General features: G+C 43.0%; 1 protein-coding gene across 1 annotated transcript in view; it reads right to left on the reverse strand.

Annotated features, from left to right (window-relative positions):
• The window catches only part of LOC147747973 (uncharacterized), a 59,861-nt gene that overhangs the window by 2,353 nt on the left and 33,385 nt on the right, over positions 1 to 24,123 (reverse strand). Inside the window, exon 2 of the mRNA XM_086936376.1 lies at positions 8,596 to 8,725. Coding sequence (XP_086792502.1) covers positions 8,596 to 8,725 — 130 coding nt within the window. The remainder of the gene's footprint in view (positions 1 to 8,595; positions 8,726 to 24,123) is intronic.

Consider the following 24,123-nt stretch of genomic DNA (forward strand, 5'->3'; position numbering starts at 1 on the left):
TACAGGAGCAATGAATCACACGTGTAAATTATTGTCTAGAAAATGTTACATAAGACAACTGTGACAGGATTTAAATGTCATCCATACTGGTATGCAAGAGCCCTTGATTTGGAGAAGCACAAACTCAGGTTTCGAATGTGACACAGTGATTAGTGTTGGATTAGGGTTGGCTTAACTAATGATAATTTATTTCTAACCAAACAAGCCCTTGTTAGCAACATTATGATAATAAATGACTGGGAAAAAACATAACTTTCCAACCTGTGTCATGCAGTTTGCTTGCAGCTCTTTGGTGGCAGTTCATAGATCCCAGTGCTATGTTACGATTGTAACTTATGAACTGCACAGTAATAAGGGATCTCTGTGACAAAAGAAGTAAGCCACTGAACTATGCACATGAGATGCAGTTCTGTTATCTGTATGGGACACGTTCTTTGCAACATGCATGTTAACCCTCTGCGCTGCCTTAGATGAGTCAAACCTGCTGCTAGACAAAACTCTGATCTTTCTCCAGCAAGAACATTATTCAGCAGTTATCGTGGCATTTTTATTGTTGCCTGAAAACTGCTCAATATAAAAGCAACTCTGCAGTCAGTGCTTTTAAATCCATACCAATTTGCAAAACAGAGTGCCCAGCTCAGTGGCATGTTGGGTCCATTGCCATCAACAACCTACTTTAACAATTTTAAATAATGTCAGAGGCATGCACTCAATCAGCACTTACCACAACTGGTAGTAGATGAGCTGCCTGTCGAGGGCACTAAGAAATAATGATACCAGACCAGGGCTGTCAGTTAACACTAGCAGCTTCTGGCAATTGTCTCAGGTGGTAGCTCTGACCAGACTTGGCTGAGAGCCTCTGGGCCTGGCAATGTGCACCATCTCTAAGCATCATGAGGTCTGAAGAGTAGAGGCTGTGTAAGAAATTGAGGGACAGAAGAGAGGGCGCAGTCTACGGGGGCCCAACAAAATTACATGTACCAAGGCCTTAATGGGTAGTTCTTTTGCGTGCTACTACAGATGGCCATGTCAGCAAACACACCATTATCAGTGGTGGCTCACAGTGGGAGTGCTGCGGGCGGTGGGACGGGGTGGGGGAGGGGCAGGGCGGGGGTAGTGGACTCCGACATATGACGGACAGAAGTAAAGTAAGAATTTAAATGAATAAATCTATTTACCTTGAGCGCGCTGCATCGCCAGCTCGCTCCCTCTGCGAGCCGCCGCTGACCATTATGAATGGACAGTGGTCACATGATGCACATTCAAGTGCATGTGTGGAGTGCTGGCTGACCCCCGGAAGGCTGGTAAAGAAAGTGAGTGGATTTGCTTGCTGGACGATTTTGTTACTGCGGTCCAATATTGCATCAGTGCAGCAAAGCTGTTCCTTAGTAACAACACCTTCCCCCTCCCTTCCAGTCTACCAGGGAAACGAGTACAGCCTTGTCCTTAAATGGTTATTTGAATGATACATGCACTCACTCCTATGTCCTCAGTAACCTTTCTGTCAAAAGAAAGAAGGTATTTTGAGGAGGCGCTAGGGGGCGCACAGCGGGATGGCTGCCTGAACTGCAGCTCCGCCGGGCGATCACCAACAATGTGACCTATCGCCGCTGCAGCCCCGCTAACCCACCTTCCAAACACATCCACGGGTGGGGGAAGACGAGGCGCATCAGCGGGTGTGGGAAACTTTGACATCCCACCGTGTTTGCAGCTTTCGTTCGTGATAACCGAAGGGCACCGCGGAGCGCCTGACAAAATGGCGGACATCAACCCGCCGTCCTCCTGCGGTTCGCGTTGAAACTGGCATGGGATCAGCGTGTTGAGATTGAAGAGACAACACGGGGGTAAGAGACGGCGTACCAGGCCTCCGTCAACGTTGTGACATGCTTTCGCCCCCGGGCTCTGACACCCGTTCCTGCTGTTGCTTCAGACCGCGCGCCTGACAATATGGCGGCGCTTAGTACGAATACAGCGTTGCAGACACCCTTGCGCTGTTAAAAACAGACTCGACCGGGCTGAGTTCATTGTTCGACTTGGCTGCGGGGGATCACCACCATATGGGCGGTGGATCTACTGACCTACCGCCAAACAGCAACATGGAGAAGATACTACTAGCCATCCAGTCAAATCTGCAAGACATAAATGGTAAACTGGATAACCTGACGTGCAGAATGGATGGCATGGCCGCACGGCAGGAGAAACATGGTGAACGATTAGACGAGGCTGACATGCGAATATCAGCCGTTGAAGATGAGGCGCGAACCTCCACCACCAAATGCGCGGGAATGGAACGCATCCTCGAAGTGATTAAAGCGAAGGAGGAGGATTTGGAAGCGCGCTCGAGGCGCAATAATGTGCGAATTACGGGCCTGCCGGAGTCGACCAACACTGGGCAGATGGAGCACTACGTCGAGAACCTTTGCAAAGACCTCTTTGGCGCGGAGGCCTTGTCGCCAGTCTTCATAGTGGAACGGGCCCATAGGTCGTTAGCACCCCGGCCACCACCCGGGGCAACACCTAGACCAATTGTGGCGAGGATCCTAAATTATCGAGACAGGGACACGATCCTCAGACTAGCGAGGGAAAAGGGCAAAATCACTCATCAAGGCAACTCCCTGGAGTTCTACCCGGATCACACGATTGCAGTTCAACAGGCACGTAAAGAATATACCTCCGTGAAGGCTAAACTGCGAGACCTAAACATTAGCTATTCAATGCTGTATCCTGCCAGGCTTCGAGTGATGTGGAAGGATAAGGCGATTGTGCTGGCAACTCCTAAGGCAGCCCTGGATTTTGTCAAGAAAGTACAGCGTGAGACAAGGTCGGATTCGCAAAATGACCAACAGAGGGACTCGGACTAGCTTCGCTGACAGACACCATCATCAAACAGCGGTGAGTTGTTCAGTAGAAATAGGTTAAGAGTGTTTGACATGTAACCATACTCGGCCATGCTGGGTGGCTCAGCCTGGTGCAGAACTCCTAAAGAAATGGCTGTGGCACTTCTACTTGACTTTCCATGCAATTGTGAGACTGGTGCCCATAGGGGTTGAGATGACTGGAGAGTACTCCAGACAGTGACGCTCGCCACCACCCACGGCTGACCCCTCTTTGCTGCACACTCCCCGTTTCATATTCATTGACGTTTCCCTGCCAGGCAAGATAAATTCCCGGTTGTCTGGGCTACTTTCCATGTCTTCCCCCGTACTCTGGCACTGAAAGCATCCTGGAAGGGGTCAAGGGGCAGTGGGAACACATTCATGTGCAGCACTCCAATTGGCACCACATTAGAGCGTAGACTTTGCCAATACGCACACGCTCCTGTGCACCCCCATTGCAATAAGCACTTGAGACGCAGCACTCGTTGTGTGGGAAGGAGTTGAACTCTGGATAATACGGAACCTATTACTTTCACACATGTGCAAAAGTGACTGAGCCTAGCTGAAATGCAGCTGCAATTGTACTGACATATGGGTAATGCTACAGAAACTATTGGGGGTGAGGGGACAGCGGGTCCATAGACACATGTATTATGTATATGTACCGCTTTTCTAGTATCGCCTAAACCCGTTCATCGGGTGTAGAGTTGTGCTCCCTGCGGTCCTCCACAAGGGTAATACCCACCACAAGTTCTCAGAATGGGTACTGATTTGATTGTTCTATGTTTGTGGGTTTTGTATTTCAAGGGGCTAAGGCTTCGGCAGGTTGGGGTTGCTGGAGTGGGTGGGCTGAGGGGGTGGGGGGGTCTGAATGTTTACAAAGACCAGAAACATTGAATTTGGACAAATTCCTAGGTTCTCCTTTGCGATTGGCTGCCATTGCTGGTTGTGTTGCTGCTACTGTGTTGAGACGAACACCACATGTGACAATGGGTTGTATAGAGATAAGACACTACACGATCTCAAATGACACCAGGTTCTAGGCATGAAGGTAGACTGTGTTTAAACGTCTTCACTTGGAACATACGGGGGTTCTCACGGCCACAGAAAATCAGGCAGGTTTTTGCAAGCCTCACCAGATGGAACATAGATATAGCATTCTTACAAGAATCACACCTAGCTCCCAACACGCATGCACATTTGGGTGCAAGATGGGCGGAGTCGACGTACAGGGCTTCCTATTCCTCATATTCTCGTGGGGTACTTATTTTGATTAAGAAAGGGGTTAATTTTAAGACACAACAGGTGACACATGATCCCAATGGTAGATACGTGTTGGTGACAGGCACGTTAAGAGGCCAACACGTGACACTCCTTAACGTATATGGTCCGAACACTGATGCTCCGGAATTCTTTCGGGAGGTCTGGAGCCATTTACAAACACAGACCAACACACACATACTGTGCGGAGGGGACTGGAACGTGACATTACAGGATGGGCTGGACCGCTCCTCTCATTCATTAGAACAACATAAGCAGTCGAGATTGATGGTGGATCACATGATGAAAGACCTGGCCTTATCGGATCTTTGGAGGCTGCGCCACACTGACACGCCAGGTGCCACTCACATAACAGCGTCTCACAATAGCTGGTCCAGACTGGATTACTGGCTAGGCACAAGGGACATAGCCCTGTGGGTTAGAAAGATACAAGTACTGCCACGCACATTATCGGACCACAACCCCGTTCTGTTGCAGATCGATATTCCACATTATACACCCCCTCCGTTCCAGTGGCGGTTCAATTCCCAGGCTCTATCCGACTCAGTTTATGCCGACACTTTAAAAAAAGCCATAAAGGAATATTTCGAAATAAACTCGCAGACAATGGAGGACCCGTGTATCTTATGGGAGGCCTTCAAGGCCACGATAAGAGGTGTCTGCATCGGCACCACTATAGGGGTTCTTAAAGACATAAGGCACCAGATACGCCGCTGTGAGATGCAAATGAGGGACATAGAGTTACTGTATGAGACAACACAAGATATTTCACTGTTACCTAAGTTGCGCGAATTGCACACTGACCATGCTGAGTTTATGGCGTTGGAAATTAAATACTTAGATCGCAAGCACATAGCCAGAACCTTTGGAGAGGGGGGTAGGCCAGGGGGAATATTAGCGAAGAAAATATGTGAAGGAAGAGGGCAGTCGGCAATACTCCGAGTCAAATCTAGGGAGGGTATATTGCAGACACACTCCACAGATATACTAAAGAACTTTGTGGAGGCCTTTAGCTTGCTATATCAATCGCAACCCTCAGCGACAGCGGAAGAGATTTATGATTACTTGCAAGATGTGGCGATTGGCTGGCTATCGGATGCACAAAGGGAACACTTAGCTAGGCCCATTACAGTGGAAGAAGTGACTGATGTGATCAAGTCGCTGCCCAATGGTAAAGCACCGGGCCCCGACGGGTACACGTCTGAGTTTTATAAACAATTCGCGGACATTATCGCTCCCTATTTAGTGGACATGTTTGGCACCTCCTTTGAGAAATCGATACTTCCCCCCACTCTACGAGAAGTGCTAGTCATTGCTCTCCTAAAACCGTCCAAAGATCCGGAGGAATGTGATTCCTACAGACCCCTATCTCTGATTAACGTAGACTCGAAAATCCTTGCAAAACTCTTGGCGGTACGTTTGTCCCCTCTGATGACCCGTCTGGTCCTTCCGGATCAGTCTGGATTTATCCCAACAAGGTCCACCTCACATAACACCAGATCCTTGTTTGCGCTTTCTCATTATCTCAAGCCCTCGGTTAAAGCAGTGGCTGTCATGCTTGACGCCGCGAAAGCATTCGACTCCATTGAATGGAGTTATATGATCGCCATCTTACACAGGATGGGTTTTCCTAAGCGATTTGTCCAATGGATCTCCTTGCTATATACACAGCCCTGCGCTAGAGTCCGGATTAATGGCTATATCTCTGCCCCATTTAACATTGAGCGTGGGACGCGGCAGGGCTGGCCCCTCTCACCCCTTCTATTCGCGTTGGCGTTAGAGCCTCTCGCTTGCATAGTGCGACAAAAGTACAAAGCTTCAGCATTACAGTTCGTTGCCAGACCGCTCCACATATCCCTCTACGCAGACGATATGCTGCTGCATGTCCGCGACCCTGGCACCCATCTAAATCCTCTGCTTAGAGAATACATTAGATTCGGGGGACACTCGGGGTTAACGATTAATTGGTCAAAATCCTCCATAATACCCCTAACGGACACTACAACTCCCTTTGAGGTCGACTACCCGCTAGAGTGGCAGCAGGATCCGATTCGTTACCTAGGGGTCATGTTTCATAGGGATCCAGAGGAAGTCATGCGCGCAAATTATGGTGTAGTGATATCTAAACTTGAAGATAGAGTCCGACGATGGGTTCACTTGCCTCTATCTCTAGCTGATAGAATCGCAATAGTCAAAATGAACATTTTACCTAAATTACTGTATCTTTTTAATAACATACCCATCACACCCTCGGGGGAGGTTTTCCGTCACATTAAATCCTTAGTACTGACCCTGATATGGGCCGGTAAACAAGCCCGCATTGATCTTCAGATATTAACACTCCCGTTTGCGCTGGGCGGTTTCGGAGTACCTGATTTTCTCCTCTACTATCTTTGTGCCCAGGCGCAATATGCAGCATATTGGTATCATGAGGTCCCATACCTCACCCACGTGGCCATAGAGGAAGGAGATGCACACCCTGTCCCCCTGTCAGCAATACTAATGCACACCAGACCACCACTACATGCAAAAGACATAAACACCATAGACACCACGATCAAAGCATGGCGTAAACTTGGACAGTTGGCTCACAAAACCCCGTTGTACGCGCCAGCGATGCCATTACAACATCATCAGGCATTATCCGTCACTAGTGAACAGGTAGGGATGTCCCTGCTGAGTAGAGCTGGAATCGACAAGCTGGGTGATGTGTTTAAAGAGGGCACATACTTAGGCCTTGACCAATTAACCTATATACAGAACCAGACACCCATGTTTCGCTTCACGTAGTATAGGCTAACCAGAGCGTTGAGGGAACACTACCCGACATTCCCTACAGAACCAGAGTGCTTGGCACCACTGCAGCTACTGATCACTACACAGGACCTATCACATCTGGTGTCCAGATTGTATGCAGCAGCGCAATCGGAGATAGCGCGACCCACACTTAAGGCTAAAGAGCGGTGGGATGCAGTATTGGACACTCCATTAACGGATGATGAATGGCATAGCACATGCGCACTAACACAGATACTCACGCCTAATGGCAATTTAAGAATTATACACTTCAAGTTTCTTCACCAGGCCTACTACACACCAGCAAAGCTTCTTAAGTTTGGCTTACAGGAGGAAGACAGGTGCAAGAGATGCAACAGGGAAGGTGCAAACTTTGTACATCTGGTCTGGTCTTGCACGAAGATAGCGGAGTACTGGGTGGAGGTTACGTCCGCACTAGCTGTTATGTTGGAGGAAGAGGTACAATGCACGCCTAAGATCTGTCTCCTGGGTATAGTGCCCCAATTACGAGCGCTGAAACGCAAGTTCTGTGCTATTGCATTATTATTAGCGAAAAGACAGGTGGCGCAATGTTGGCACAGCCGTAAGGTACCGAAAACATCAACATGGCTTCATGACATGTCCGTCTGTAGGGATAAACTGCAAACATATGAGGAGAACCTACCAGCGAAATCTAGGCCAAAGGACTTCTGGTGTTTTCTGACAGACTACCTTAACTCGTTGCAGGACAACGTGGAGGATTAGCTCATATTCTGTTTCACTCTAAAAACAGTTGTGTGTGGTGCACGAGCCGCGATCCGATGGCGGCTGATCCATGGGAGGGAACCAGAACCACTGTTACACTCATTGACTCGGATGTGTGGGATGTCAATGTAAGGTCTTAAGTTGAGTTATGTTAATGTTTTTCTCTATAAAATGACAAAATGTAAGACTCATGTCAACCTGCCAGCTAAGAGTCCTACGGAGGGAGTGGAGGGCGGTTCTAACTAAAGTCTATACGCTATTCTTCATAGCTACCTTGTTACTTCCTTGGATGACCATTACCACGTGGCGAGCCGGCCCCAGGGTTGTAGGCTCATGCTGTGTAAACTGCATTGTGTTAATAAAGGTCTTACGCAAAAAAAAAAAAAAAAAATGATGAGTCCACATCACAAGCGGATGGCTTGAGAGCAGAGATATTGAAGTGGTAAAATTAAGGCTGGTTAAGGGTGCCAGAAGTGGGCTAGGGGAATACTCCCATTATATGGCATCAAATAATATTGCCTTCACTATATCGACCTAATGATTATTTTGCAAAGTAAATAGAGATACGTATAATAGATTAGTGTAATCGTAGCTTGGGATAGATAGATGATGTGGAGATAATACAAATATATACTTACCTTGACGATGTACAGACTTGATTTGAATGCACTATAATTGTAGGTGGATATTATTGACTTTGATACAGTGGCCTATAGCTGAAGAAGGGAATGATGAGCACTATTATCATCACAAGGAATCGTACAAATCGACAAAATGTGGCACAACGAAGAATATGACGTAAGATAGTATTCAGCAGCAGCAGCATGGCTAGAGGTTCAACTCATGCCAACCCCAGAAAAGGTGCCCTGGAAGAAGAAAAAGTGAAGACTGCAGTTACCTGGAGTATTCCGGCAGAAGCATCTGGGGACGGTTCATCAGGATGTTCTTACACTGGAAGAAGATGTTGTTACCCCAGTTCTCCAATGTTTGGGTGATGCTGTGTTTCCCTTGGAGGTCCACCCTTCCAGCTGGTACAGAGTAAAAAAGGAATTTAGACAAATATTTAGACACAGGCCTTTCTCTGCATCAGTGGGACCTGACACTTAAAGTAATTGCTTAATATGTGGCAGTGGTTGTAGGTGGTGGGCACTGCTATTCATTTGTAGGTCTTGCCTACCTACAGCTTTTGTTGAATAATTTTTAGTGTGAAGTTTTGTCCAGTCCTATGCTCATCGTAGGATAGCTCTATTGCTTATCTCAGTTCAATGCTTCTGATTCATTGGCTTCTCCCTCTTCGTCCTGCTCCTTGAGCATAGATTATTTACCAACATTTTGACTGGATGAGTAGTATCCTTCCATGCTGACATCACTGAACAATTTTTTCATGTGTCTCTTAGCACTCAATGGAAAGGCATGGCATTCCTCTCTGTCCTTTTCACTCACCCACTGGTTGCCTGCTACCCCCCCCCCAATTCCACCCCTGCTTTATTCATAATTTTTAACAAAATTATAGCAAATGCACAGTAGTTGCAAACGGCGACAAAACCGCTTGCCTTCCTGTTTGTCCATTGCTTCCTGCCTCTTCCCGTCGGGGTTTGCCTTTTTTTTATTTACCATCCAGCGATGGCTGTCTACCATCTTACAACATCTCAGAATAGTAAATTAAACTTTCTCCAAAATGGCCACAGAGAATCAGTCCACGTGTGCACATATATGCACATATGTGCACACGTCGGGTAGCAAATCTTTAATGCTTTTTCTTGATTAGGAGAGTTATTCAAAGTTTGCAGCCCATGAGTGTTCGCGCACTGTGATACAACAATGGCCTGCTGAGAATGGTTTTTCTCATTAAGAAAAAACATGTAAAAAATAGCAGACTGTGATCATAACACATAAGCAAGTATGTGCGTGCTTTAACAGCCATCTTCAAATGTTTTTACTTTATTTAAAAGAAATTCTCCAAAATGGCCGCCCATGCATGGGAATACTTTTTAATGCACTGGAGTAAATTTTGACCTTTTTTTGTAGCCATTAGCTTAGCACTTGCCTTTTGAAGACGAGATCTATTAGTTTTGCCAGTGGTTGTTGGAGACCGGGACTCATTTTCATCATTAGATTTTGACCCAGAGCAAGGCAAAAAAAGTCAGAAGAGGGAGAAAATATGGGGAAGGGAAGAAGGGGAAGGAAAGGGAAAGGTAGGAAAACATAGGGAAGAAGCATTAATGAATGAAATGACAGTGAGATAAAAAGACAGGAAGAGTAAGATGGTAGAGGAAACAGGAAACAGATTTAGACAAGGCAAATTGATGTCTGACATCTCTGCCAGTTCAGCAATACATATAGGGGCACATGCATGAAAGTTGCATTTTGCGATGACCAAATAGCGATTTTTAAGAAATCGCAATTTGGTAAGCGCAAAATGCAATGCAACAGAACAAGCAGCAAATAGCGATTCTCTAATTGCGATTCCTTAAGAATGGCAAATGCAATTAGGGAATTTCTATTTGCAATTGCGACTTCATTCTTTCTTATGCGCCTCAAGGCCCTTAGGTTAGATGATTTTGCATTTCCCAAATTGTGATTACCTCATTGGTAATCGTAAATTAGGAAATGCAAAGGCAAGTGTGCCCGGGGGCCTAACACCCTCCTTAGGCGCACCTAAATACATATGGTGCACATGTAAGGCACACACATTTTGAAAAATTCAGTTTTGTGCATTTTCAAAATATGCACATGGTTAACATCAACTTGAAGTTGATGTAATTAGCGTTTGCTAAATGAACAGTTTGCATTTAGGAAAGGCTTCTTGCATGTGAATTAGGGAATCGCAAATTGCCCATCCACCAACCTCTACATCAGGCCAACAGCTCTTAGATCGCTCCTGCCATACAGCAGAGGTATAAAATGACATGAGATAATGAAATTTGTCGCTATAGGTAAAGAAGTAGGGGCATATTACCAAGCAATAGCGATAATTATCGCTATTGCTTGGTTAGAGACAAAAATTTACCGTTGAGCTGCGGAGATTTTTACCGCAAATAAACCTTGGTATTACCAAGGTTTATCGCAAATGCGATAAAAATCGCAGCAATGCATGAATATCGCTGAAAAGTCAGCGATATTCATGCATTACCGAGCTAATGCTTTTAGCCATGTTATCCACCTCCCATTGGATAACATGGCTAAGAACTGCTCAGGGCAGGTGTTAGATTTTGGAGATATTCGCGCTTAGCGCATCTTGGCACGCCCACTTTGCATGTCATTAGTGATAAATATCACTGACATGCAAAGTGGAGCCCAAGATGGTCGCTATCTCCTACTAGCTGTCGCTAACTGGTGTTAACGACAGCTAGGTAATAGGGAGATAATTTTATCTCCGCTTTCTTAGCTTTAAAAGCCAAAAAAGTGGAGATTAACCCCCTTGATAATATGCCCCATAGTTCTAACTGCCAGAACACCAAGAACCTTACTTGTAGCAACAGTACATTTTGCCATAAAATCGTCAGTAAACGTCCCCGAGTCAACATGGATTTTCAATTGAATATCAGTGTTTATGATTTAGAAAACGCCTCACGTTTCGTTCCAAATGCCAGCGCCCATTCAAGCAAATTAACTAATTTAAATTCTTGGTAGCACTCTATTTCCTTGCTGATGGTACCGCCTGTTAATCCTGTACTTCATACTAATCGCCACACTGCCAATGTGCCATCCTGGTCGCCAAGCCCTGGAACTTCCAGTACCAAACAGCTGCACTAATGTCCCTCAACATTACCTCCTCATTCTCCGTCCTTCTCGTACCAGGCCTAACAACATGAGGCAGCCCCGTCTCGGACGGGAAAATACATGCACACACAATAATACCCCTCCACACTTCCACTTTCTGTACATAACAAGCACAATTGGAAGTGAAAGGGAAGGTGGGAGGGTAGTGGCCTTAGACAAGGAGGACTAAGAAATGGGGTAATGAAGATTACTGTAATTACTCGGACCACTAACCAGCATCACGCAATTATTTTCCTGATCCAAGAACTCCTTGCAACTCTACCAGTGCACCTCAATCTTCGCCTTCCGCTTCCCCACCTTTTCTAGTGCTGAAGCCTCCACACAGCTCCGCCAGAGCACCTTATTCAAAGTGGTGCTGAAACATGTTTTAGATTAGAGTTCTGGCTAATAGGGAGGATCATTCTGGCTAATAGCACAGCCACAATATTTCCAGTGGCCCACTACAATGAGTTGAGGTTTTGCTGCTGTAGGTGAATACTTTTTTTAGGTTGGGCTTACTCAGTTTGCTTGTTAGGCGCAATATGATGTTGATGTGTCTTCTCTCATGAGAGTCATCGAAGGATCTATGGAGAAATCAACTGTGCTTTTTATAAACTTTTCTACTGCAACAAGATATGCACACATGAGAATCTAAGTAAAACTAGGCCCCATTAAAGAAGAAGAAAAAACAATGCCAAATGGAGCTGAGAACAAGGTATCTATTTTGGGAATGGTCAAGAAAGAGGTTTGCATATAAAAACATAGCTAGATGGCAGGTCTCACACAGGGAACTCAGTACACATATGATGAAAGAAAAGTAGATGAAGCGTGTTACTTCAACTGTGACCAGGAATGTTTGACCCTCAGAACAAAGGGTTACTGCCCAGTATGTGTGAGGCAGTTGTGTACAACATAGTGTCTGTTAGAAATGGGGTTTCTGGTTGGTTAGGGCAGGCACCGAAGTCATTTAGAATCCACCACTCTCATTCAGGGTAAGTAAGTTACACACCAAAGATAACCTGTGCTCACCCTCTGGTAGCTTTACCCTTCTGAAACTCTACAGGGAGGGGGCCAATCCACTCATTCCTGGAGCACTGAAGGGTATGATAGCAGAGATCAGGCAGCAGGCCAGCCCATAAAGGTAATTTGCAAAGTGGCAATCTTTTCAGCTGCCTAACAAGCGAGCAGGTCAGCACAGCAAAGCAAGTAGCCACAATGACGATTCCTCTTGGTATCACAGCAGATCTCTGGCAACGTGCAGCTTGTATAGCCAGTGGGGTATGGTTATGAGTCCCATGCAGTGTCTAAAATCATGGGGTCAGAGCCCCTGTACTTAAATTCCAAAATGTATTTGCTCAAGGGGGAACTTTAAAAAAAACTTTGAAAGTGTGTATCAATACCTTTCAACCCAGCCCAGGCTCCAGACATCAGATGGGGAAAACCAGCCCTTTGTTTGAGGGCAGGACACAGCCTATAATATTATTAAGTGTGAACACTCTCTTCCTCTCCCAGCCCAGGAAGACCATCAGTATGCAGATGTAACCTCTGTCACACCCAGCGCTTCCCGTGTTGTGTCTGTCTGAAAAGTATGTAAGTAGTGTAGCTCTCAACCAGCCCTAGACTGGGATTGGAATCAGGCTATAAAGCACAAAGAGTCGTAAACACAGAGAAATGCTCACTTTCTAAAAGTTGTCCGGTAAAGGTGCCTACAAGGGATTTTATTTCAAAATATTTAAATCAACTTTATAGATATCATTTATGAGTATCAAAACTAATGACCTCCAACATGTGAATTTTATAAATCAATTAATGACATTGAAAATAAATGAATAATTCAATTGCGGATGTATACTTTTTTGTAGAAATGTATACTCCAATAAATTAATTTAAAGGGTACAAAGGAAAATTCACATATATATGATTGATAGAGATTAACAAAAAAATAGAAATATCTACTGGTCTCTCACATAAATCAACCATTTCAAAGACCTATTTACAAATAGAAATTTTCATCTGATATACAATAAAAAATAATTCATATTTAACTATTTATTTCATAGAGAATGGGTTGAACGTGCCAATGTTACGGTCTTGTTATATATAGATGATAAATGATAAAAGATATCTATAAAGTTGATTCAAATATTTTGGAATAAAATACCTTGTAGGCACCTTTACCTGACAATATTTAGTTACCCAAGCCCTCAAGGGTATATTGGGTTCCCCAACTAGTACAACACTTTCTAAAATGGGCATTTCTAAAATAGTAATGTAAAATCATACTACATCAGTAAGCAGGATTTATCGCTATCATTCTAAACATACCAAACATTACAACTCCTTTCAGATCAGGAATTATCAATTAAGAGTATGTAAAGGAATTCATAATACTAGTCTATGAGAGTAGTAGGCCTCAGAGTAGTGAGAAACAAAGAGGTTGTTTCTCACTACCAGGACTTGCCACACACAATGCACATGTCTTACCTTTCACTTACACAGCACCCTGCCCATAGGTCTACCTAAGACCTACCATAGGGATGACCTATGCATAATAAAAAGGGTAATTGAAGGCTTTGCAAGTAGTTTTGAATGCCATGTCAAAGTGACAGTAACTACGCATGCAGGTTCTGTAGTGACAGACCTGATACAGGTTTGAAAGGCTACATCTGTGGGAGGCACACGCAGTGCTGCAGGCCCAATAGTAACATTTAATTTACACTTTACAAGGGATTTACAAGTAAATTAAATATGGCAAACAGGTGTAAACTAATCATACCGTGTTTATAGGAAAGAGCCCATGCACTTTATCACTGGTTAGCAGTGGTAAAGTGCCCAGAATCCTAAAGCCAACAAAAAGCAGGTCTGAAAAATAGGCGAAGGAAGGCAAACAGTTTGGGGATAACCCAGATAAAAGTTCCAGGTCCAACAGTGTCAGCACTTTACATCATACAGTGGACAAATAAAAGTGGCATTCCGTGAACAAATTTGTAATTGACATTGGGATAATGAGTGGCTGAGCAGTACTCAAGATCCTTGACAAAGAATATTTGTATTGGAGGGAGAATCTGTGTTTTTCTGTGGAAAATGTAAGCTGTGAGGAAACTGAGGCTGGTGACTGTGAGCTATTGTAAATCTCTGGACATTATTCAAAGCAACTGAGGAACTGGAAGCCTCGGGGGCAAATCAAGGCTACTGAGGGATTGTCTGTCTGTCTCCATCTCTCTGACTCTTGCAAGGGGTGTTGCCTGTCTTGCAAAGCAGGGCCCTTTAAGTCCCTGAATGGAACCCCTGACGCAAAGGTCTATCTGAACGAGGGCATCGCAAACATTGGTGAAAATAAAAAATATATATATTTGTAGACACTCCCCAGTCACTGTCCCATACTCATTTATGCACTCACAAACTCACTCAGACACTTACACACCCATTCAGATATCCACTCACACACTTATACATCCAGTCACATACCCACTCAAATACTCATGCACTCACTCACATACTCATTTAGGTACTTATGCACCCAATACAAACTTACTTGGTGAGTGACGCACCCATGCACAGACCCACTCAGAGACTCATACACCCACTTACAGACCCACTCACACACTCACATATGTTCTCATAGTCTCACTGAGATCTCATACACCCACTCACAGATCTACTGAGACACTCATAAACGCACTCACACACACATACAGTTGCTCCCACACTCAGTCACAGACTTATGGACTCAGTCAGTCACTCATACACTCAGAAACTCACACACCCACTCAGAAACCCACTCAGATATACACGAACCCACTCATTAAATGAGTCAAGGCTGATGCCTCATTCACCGACCTACCCAGACACTCGCCCTCCCAGTCACAGACCCACTTAGACACTCATGCATGCACCCATTCACTCACCCATTAAGAGACTTATGCTTGCACACAGACCCATTGAGGCACTCACACCTACATACAGTCACTCACTCACCAAGCCCCACGCAGCCACTGACAGACACTCATGCTGCTAGTCATTGACCCACTGAGAGACAAATGCACTCACTCACAGATCCACTCAGATACTCATGCACCCACTAACTCACCAATTCAGACACCCACTTACGCACTCATGTATCCACTCACAGATCCAGTCAGACAGTCATATACTTACTTAAAAATGTACAAAGGCACTCATGGCCCTACTCACAGAATGTGTGAGAGACTTATGCAATCAATCACAGACCCATTGTGTCACTGATGCACTCACTCATAGATGTACTGAGGCAGTCACACATTGTGTACAGAAGTATTGATAGACTGATGCATCATCTCACAGATCCCCTCAAATACTTTTACAGTAAATGAGAGACTTAGTGATACAGTGATGCATGCAGTCATAGATTACACTGAAAAGGTTATTTACTGTGTTATAGAGATATTAAGGGAGTTCTACATGCTATTATATAGTTGTGTAGAATGTAATGTGTTTAGTGTGTTTGTTATAATTCATTTTGCAGTTATAAGTTTTAAATGTGGTGGTGGCTATTGCATGTCTGCTTTTGTTTTGTCATTCCGCGAATTATTTGTGGTGATCGTGGCTACTGTTATCATTGTGGCGCCGGGCGTCACTGCGAAAACAGAAAATCAGTTTATATGGTTGTTTTTATGCAAAGTCGCTCCAAAATATGACTTTCAACAGTGAAATAATAAACCCCTACTGTTTAAAATGCTGCAAAATGTGTGCATATATGTGTTTTGCACCCCTTTGAAAAAGGTGCGATCTTAACGGTTACCGGAGTCATCTTGGCTCTCGTGTAATCGTGAAAAGGGGAAGTAAGATTCAAACACAGTTTTTTTAATGATACTACAAATATATGTCTAAAAATATGTTTTTAAAGCAGTGATCTGGTTAGTCATGTGTATATTGTATTAGTTAGAATGCTTTTTTTAGGTTAACATTTTTGATTGAGGTGGCAGTTGTTTAATGTCTGCTTTTGTTTTGCGATTTAGCAACGTGATCGCGATCATCCCGACATTGTCGTGGATGTAAGACATTTTATAAAAAATTGTTTGACAAGATAATAAACAGAATTTTGGCCTCTGATTTAAAAAAAAGTCTTTAAGTGCATTTTTCAGTGTCTCAAATACATTTGGTGATCACAGATTCTCCACAGTAAATGCAACAATGTTGTGGCGACTCAAAATATTTTTGAAAATAAAACTAGTTATTAATGTACCTTCTGATAAACACATACCAAATCAAAAATTTAGTGGTATATAATATAAATATAATATACAATATCCAATTATAGAAAGAAAATATGAAAATCTTAGAGGTTCACTCAAAAAAATAGGCTTTACAATTAAGAAATAGAATTTTTTTTAACTTTGAAATTCACTGAAAAAAACAATAGTTACATGGACCTTATAGTTAAGAAACAGAATAAAAACAAACTCAGAAATTTGCTTAGATTCTGTGGATGATGTTGTTAGAGATGTCACCAGTGATGTCACTGACCATGTCATGAGTGATGTAATATGTGACGTCATAAGCAGTGCATTACGGGGGTATCAAAACAAAACCCTTTCAGGCATAGAATGACACATAAATTATGCAAAAAAGAAGGAGAGAACTCTGGGTAGTTCTCAAGTTTAGGTAGAAAGCAGCTCCTGTTAGAGCACTCTCAACACCAGCGACACTCTAGATCTGCTCACCTCAAATGTCTGTTTTTCTATCAAAGTTTTTAAGCATAGGATTAGCACAGTGCTATCCACGCCGAGATAGAAATGGACAAAGTCTTTTGCCATTTATAGAGCAAAGTCTTAAAGCATAGGACTAGTACAGTGCTGTCCTTGCCAAGCTGTAAAATGACAAAAGCCATTTATCACACCAGGCACAATATTACAGCTTTGAATTGGTAAAATACCAACTCAAGCCAACCTGAAATGAGTAAAAGCAACCCCTGACACAGTGTTTTGCTCTAATTAGAGCTCTTCAGAGAGGTATAGCTTTGTCAAGACACAAGGGAACACCCAGTATTAAGTAAAAACAAAACCCTTTCAGGCATAGAGTGATGCATAAAATATGCAAAAAAGAAGGAGAGAACTCTGGGTAGTTCTCAAGTTTAGGTGGACAGCAGCTCCTGTTAGAGCACTCTCAACACCAGCAACACTCTAGATCTGCTCACCTCAAATGTCTGTTTTTCTATCAAAGTTTTTAAGCATAGGATTAGCTTGCAGCCTTGCTAACTGTTAATTTAAAAAAATAGCGCCTGTGGGCACAATGGCACACAGCAAAATATTCAAATTGTCAGCAATCACCAATTCATATCTAATCTTACCCCAGTGGGTGAATAGAATATGTTTCTCTGAACGTTGCTTCAGAGGAATTTTAAACATTGCATTGCCAAATCCAACAGTTTCCTTTCACGTACCCCCATAAGATATCTTCAATACTTGAATACCCTACCTATTTAACTGCCTGTTTAGGGATTTAAAAACATTACATAAAAGCATATACCCTTATTTCATGATAAGAGGCAGACTACTACCATATTAATCTTCTCCTTGACTTTCACAAATGCATGTACATATCTTCTTCCACATTGAGGCCCTCCGGTTGTTTAGAATTCAATTCAATAATATACCGGGATTCTAACTTGCAGAGCTTTTTTTTCAGTTTCCACTGAAAATCTCTTTTTATACAGAATCAACCACGTAGAACGTAAAACCTACTACATCTTTATTGTGAAATCTTTTGAAATGGCGGGCCACTGGATAAGTCCGGTCTCCGTCCTTGATTGCCCTTAAATGTGTAAGACTCGTTTATGCACCTCTAAGATAGTGCTGCCCATGTACCGCAGCCCGCATGGGCACTGCAGGAGGTAGACAGCATAATCTGTTTTGCAATTGAATTTCCCTTAGATTTTCCGCATCTCATTCGACAGACCTGATCTGTACTGGTCAGTGTTGACCCCATAACCGCATGTCTTGCACTTAGTACATTTAAGGACACCCTGTTTCCTATTGAACCAGGTACCCTTTACTGTCTTTTTCTTTAGAGTGTTATTTACGAGTGATTGTCTGAAAGATTTCACACGCCTGAACGTTATTTCTAGCCTACGTGGGACTACCTTACCTAGGACTGGGTCGTTCTTTATGACATGCCAATGGTGATTTAAAATAATTCTCACTTTGTTTTGCTGCAAGCTATACTTTGTGATCAACCTACACTGATTGCCTCTTTCTCTACTTTTGTCTTTCCCTGATCCAAACAGAATTTCTTCCCTTTTCATCTTTGAAGTTTTTGAAACCGCTGTTTTGATCCACTCATCTGAATACCATCTACTTGAGAATCTTTTCCTGAGGTTCCCTATTTCTACTTCAGTTTCTACTTCATTGCTACAATTCCGCTTGGTTCTCAAGCATTCCCCAAATGGAACACTCCTCATTAGATTCACAGGGTGGAAACTTGATGCATGCAGCACCGTATTGGCTGCAGTTGGTTTCCTGTAGAGCTTGGTTGATATATTTCCTTTACTGATATACACTGTAAGATCTAAAAAGTTCACACTAGTCTTGCTTATTTCACTGGTAAGTGACTGATTCAATAAATTTTGTTGGATATTGCTAATTAACTTTTCAACCTGTTCTACTGATCCCTTCCAAACAAGGAATAGGTCATCAATGTACCGACTCCAGTGCATAATATGCTCCTCCCATTCTTCTTGGTACTGTTTCGAGATCACCTGCTCCTCCCACCAGCCCATATTCAAATTTGCATAGCTGGGGGTGAAGCAGGTGCCCATGGCAGTACCACACAGCTGATGGTACAGGTCCTCACCAAACAAGAAATAATTACTTGTAACACATGTTTCAACCATTTTCACAATCATTTCGGTGTGCGCACAGAGTCGTATTGGTCTGCTACCCAGGAAGTGGTTGATGGCCCTCAAACCATCTGTGTGTCTTATACTAGTGTATAGTGTGGTCACATCAATAGTGACCAACAGGTAATCATCTTCCCACAGGAGATCGTATATACATTTCAAAAAGTCCCCTGTGTCTTTTAAATAGGAGGGTAATGCCTGTACTTCTTTACTTAGAAAAGAATCCACAAACTTTGATGTACTTTCAAAGGCACTTCCTATTACCGAGATGATTGGATGCCCTGTAGAGTTTTCTAAGCTTTTATGAACCTTCGGGATTAGATAGAAAACTGGTGTCACTGGTTTGTCAATTTTAAGAAACATAAACTCATCATGACTCAACAGACCCTGATCATACCATGACTTCAACATCATGTTATAACTCTGATAACAAGCTGCCATATCTGTTTCTGCGATCTTAACATAACATGATTTGTTGTTAAGATGTTTGTATGCTTCTGTCAGGTACAACTGCCGATCCCAAAGGACCACATTGCCCCCCTTATCAGCACTTCTTACTATGCAGTCATCATTGCCATTCAGTTATTTAATTAATTTCTGGTAGGCTATATGTTATTGTACTCACAATGAATTTGTATTTATTTTTTTGTCTTTGCTGATCTGTGAACTCAAATTCTTAATCTCATTCACCACTAAATCATTGAATATATATCACATCTCTGGCTGACAATGGTGTGAAACGAGAATTTGGCCTAAAGCCTGTTGCGACTCCTCATCAGTGATTATGCCTTCTTTCTGGGCTGCTGAAATCTCATCTCTCACATTGTCTAGCATGGAAGTCTCAGAATTAAGATCTCTTAGTATCATCATCAAATTCATATCTCCAACAGTTAATTCATCATGTTGATTTTCACGTATCATAGGTATTGTTGGTTGTCTCAGTGTTTTTTCAGTTTTAAAGATCGTACACATCTGAACAGATCTATTCTTGTTTGCACATAGTCCAAGTCTGCCTCTGGGCAGAATGATAGTCCCAGACTAAGTATTTTCTTATCTTCCTCTGTAAAGGCCGCCTTGGTGAGATCAATATTGGTGGCTTAATTAGTTCTTCTAGTTCTTGCCTCCTTTTTTTTCTGTGGCTGCCCTCCTTTTACAGGCTGCCCCCTACCGCCACTTTCTCCTCTGCCTCTTCCCCTTTCTCTTATTCGCTGGGCCATCTGTATTGGTTGCCTTGGTCTTAGATTGAATCTCCTCTCTTTGGATAAAAAACCAAACTCTTCAATGACCGATGGGACTGCTCTCCTCATTTGCACATCTTGCGCCTCCTCTAAGTCCATATCAATTTCCGAACTTTGCAGACTACTCTGACCAGAATGCATTTCTTTTGTAGATTTGCTTGTTGCTGTCATATTTTGTCTGCGCAGTGTATCCATTTTGTTTGCAAAGGTGTACATTTGTCTCCTATCGTAGTATAACTTATCTCTTAGGAATTTCTGCGCCGTCCTTTCTTAATTGCAAGTTCTGATTTTCGCAGTTTTCCTTCATTTCATTCACAAATTTGGTTTTTAGTTCTTGATCTTGTTCTTTCTTCAATTTGCCAAGCAACACTTCCATCTCCTCCAGCAGTTTTTGTCGGTCAATATTGGCATATTTAATCAAAATAGCCAACATTCTACGCAATGCATCATTGTTGTTACCGGCCCACTCATGTAGCATGTCTGGATTCTGTTCTTCATAACTGGGCGCAACCATGATGCGGAGCCCTCTAGGTATTCGCTGGACCTCCAAGTAGCGCTGTAGCGATTTGGACTCCCACCCTTTTGACACTTCTCCTCGCTTTAGCTTTTCTAAGCGTTTCAGTCGCATGCCCAGATCCTTTTGCTTATCAATTGCTGTCACCTTATTAGAAGAAGAAGTACTCGCACTTGCATTGTTGTCATAAAAAATTGATAACGCTGCCTCCTCTCGCTCTCTTACTTCCGAGGCAGACATCTTCTCTATTCTAATCGAGGGAACACTTCCCTTCAGCTACGGCCACTCCTGTCCCTGTGTAATCATCTGGACATAGGAACTTTACTCTCTTCCCCTCCTCTCGCTCCTAGGCACAGCCTTATCTGTCTGCTGGAGCGTCCTCTGTGCGTCTTCCGACTCACCAGTTGACGCTCTGTGCTTCAGTGATGCTGCCCTCCATGGAGACCTTGGCGTCTTCTGCCTGAGTTTCTCCAGACACTCTCCTGCGAGTATACTGCTGCCTGACTCTCGAGAGTCGCGTCGTCACTTCGGACCCCACAGGAGCAGGTCCCATAATATTTTCTCCAAAACACCTTCTTAGTAGCAAAAGATGATGACGAAGCCGATGTGTAGCTGGCTCAAATCACTTTATTTCGGCCTCTTTTGAACGTGTTTCAGCTGACTTTGCAACCTTGCTCACCGATAATTTCAAAAGATCAGAGCAGCCATTTTAAACATACTACATTAAATGTCACGTGAACACTACAATCTCATAGACAGTGTAAACAGACTTGTAGTTCATTCGGGTATTATTCAAAAATACAATGATACAGATATGTTTTTTAACAAAATCCCTTAAAAAACTTTTTATGCAGTACTGAAATCGAATAAAAATGTACCTCCCTCTAGTATGTTATGGAGTGATAGCCATGGTTTAAGGGAACCATCTAAAGTCAGGTCCCTCCACATCTTCATCCCTGCAGTCTTTAGTGTTATAGCCAATTTGTCTTTTAGGCAATCCGGAGCCCCTGGAGAGTCCCAAAGAGGGGCCATACTCGAGAAGTAATTGAGGCCTGTACATTGTTTAATTCTACGTAAAGCTTTTGGGTGTATGGGATGAATGGGTGCTCATATAGTAATTACCACTTTGTTTAGCCTCCCAGGTAATCAGTTTGGTGCATCCAAAGTATAGGAAGGGAACACCCTACTTCCCTAAGCTCAATCTGAGATTGAACAAAATTAAACATCAATTCTTGGAGCACACATGCACGGTCAAAAGATCAGTCAAAAATATGTGAATAAATCAACAAAAAAGTCAGTTGGGCTCTTGTTGTTCTTTTCTTTAATTTAACCACATTCAATCCCTTTGTGCCAACGCGTTTCGCCGTGGTAGGGTTAACCTATGGCTTCATCAGGACTGGAAATAATACAAATTACACATATGTAATTATATACAGTAGCACTAGAGTCAGTGCCAATAGAGCCCACATTACTTCAACCATGTGCAAAGGGACTATTCACAAGATACATAAATTGTGAAACACAAATTATCTTTAGACATTCAGATTCGTCAATCATGTTCTTCTCACATCTAGTTCACTGTGGTAGCGTGACATACAACTCCAAACCTAGGTTCAACCATGGTGTTATTATATTTATGTAACCCTAGTGAAAAGTAATTAATAAGATTTGCATCAATTTTATGCCGTACCTTTGATTTTTCTCAAGAAGTAAATCTGATAAAGTGGAGAAAACTCTCTTATTATTGACAGAAACTGTGAGGCAAGCTTTCAGCAGTCAAGTGCCTGTCTAAATATGCACCATGAATATGAAGTCTTATCCTACCTCGCTGAAGTTCCCATGCGTTGCTGTCTCATTCCACAAAAATCAATATCTCATGCAATTCAATTTCAGATATAACGCCCAAATTATCACGAACCAAATATAAAAGGTCCAGTTTAATCAGGCGACGGGTTGAGTCTTAAATAGAATTATAGCCAAAAAAACTATGAAATAAATCTGACTGCACTCCCATCAAAAGACATAACAAAGCCTAAGGTTCAATATCCAAGATGCTTAACAAATAAAATGAATTATCCCACAAACTCCTCTCTTACCTTAAATTATAAAGATCGTCGATTTAAATAATCTCAAAGTTTCTGTTCGTCATTAGTGCCCAAATCAATCCAAATCATAGATTAGACTCTTTCCAGTCTAGGTATGTCGTGCTACACCGCGTTTTGTTAAAACTCGGTCTCCTAGTAAAATGAGAATAATAAATGGAGCATCGGTTTATCCTTACTCCTAATAGTCTAGATTGCCTATATCTAGCTGCACACTGCCGTTCACCCCTCTTACCTCGAAAACTGTTCCGGTCTCCAGGACGCGTCACATCGCTGTTTGCCCAAGTTCAGAAAAACACCTCCGTCTTCCGGGTTTACGGTGATAAAGTAAGCCACGAACAATGAAAAAGGACTCTTGCTTTGCTCCAACTGTGGGCAACATCTTAAGCTAGTAAACTGAAACCTTTTTACTAAACCTATTGTCAATCTCCCGGGTTCACGGCAGTACAGTGAGCGGGAACCACTGCAGAAGGGCTCTCCCTGCTATGCTCCGACAATAGCCGCCATCTTGTGTTAGTATATAATGACCTTTATTAAAAATCTATTGTCAACTTGACTATTAATCATAATAGATTCCCTAGCAATTGGTGTGTTTCTAATAAACTCTATAATTCCATCTATAAGGGTTTATGGGCAAAATTGAGAAATTTGGAATTGGACACTATACACTTACCTTTATTAATAAGGGAAAATCACAGCCTCAGCTCACACAATAACTAGCCAAACATTACCCTTATCTATTCCATGATCACTCACCTAAAAAGTATTGTAGCTCCTGGTCAAAATGTAAGCGGTTCTCCACGGCTCTTAGACACATAATCCACCTTGCTTCGCACCTCCGCAACATAAGCTTCCTGTTACCACCTCGTGTATCAGATTTGATATGTTCTATCCCATAGAACCTGAAACTTTTACTGCCATTTTGGGCTGCGCA

Source organism: Lissotriton vulgaris, chromosome 1_1 (genome assembly GCF_964263255.1).
Source record: "Lissotriton vulgaris chromosome 1_1, aLisVul1.2, whole genome shotgun sequence".
Taxonomy (NCBI): Eukaryota; Metazoa; Chordata; class Amphibia; order Caudata; family Salamandridae; genus Lissotriton; species Lissotriton vulgaris.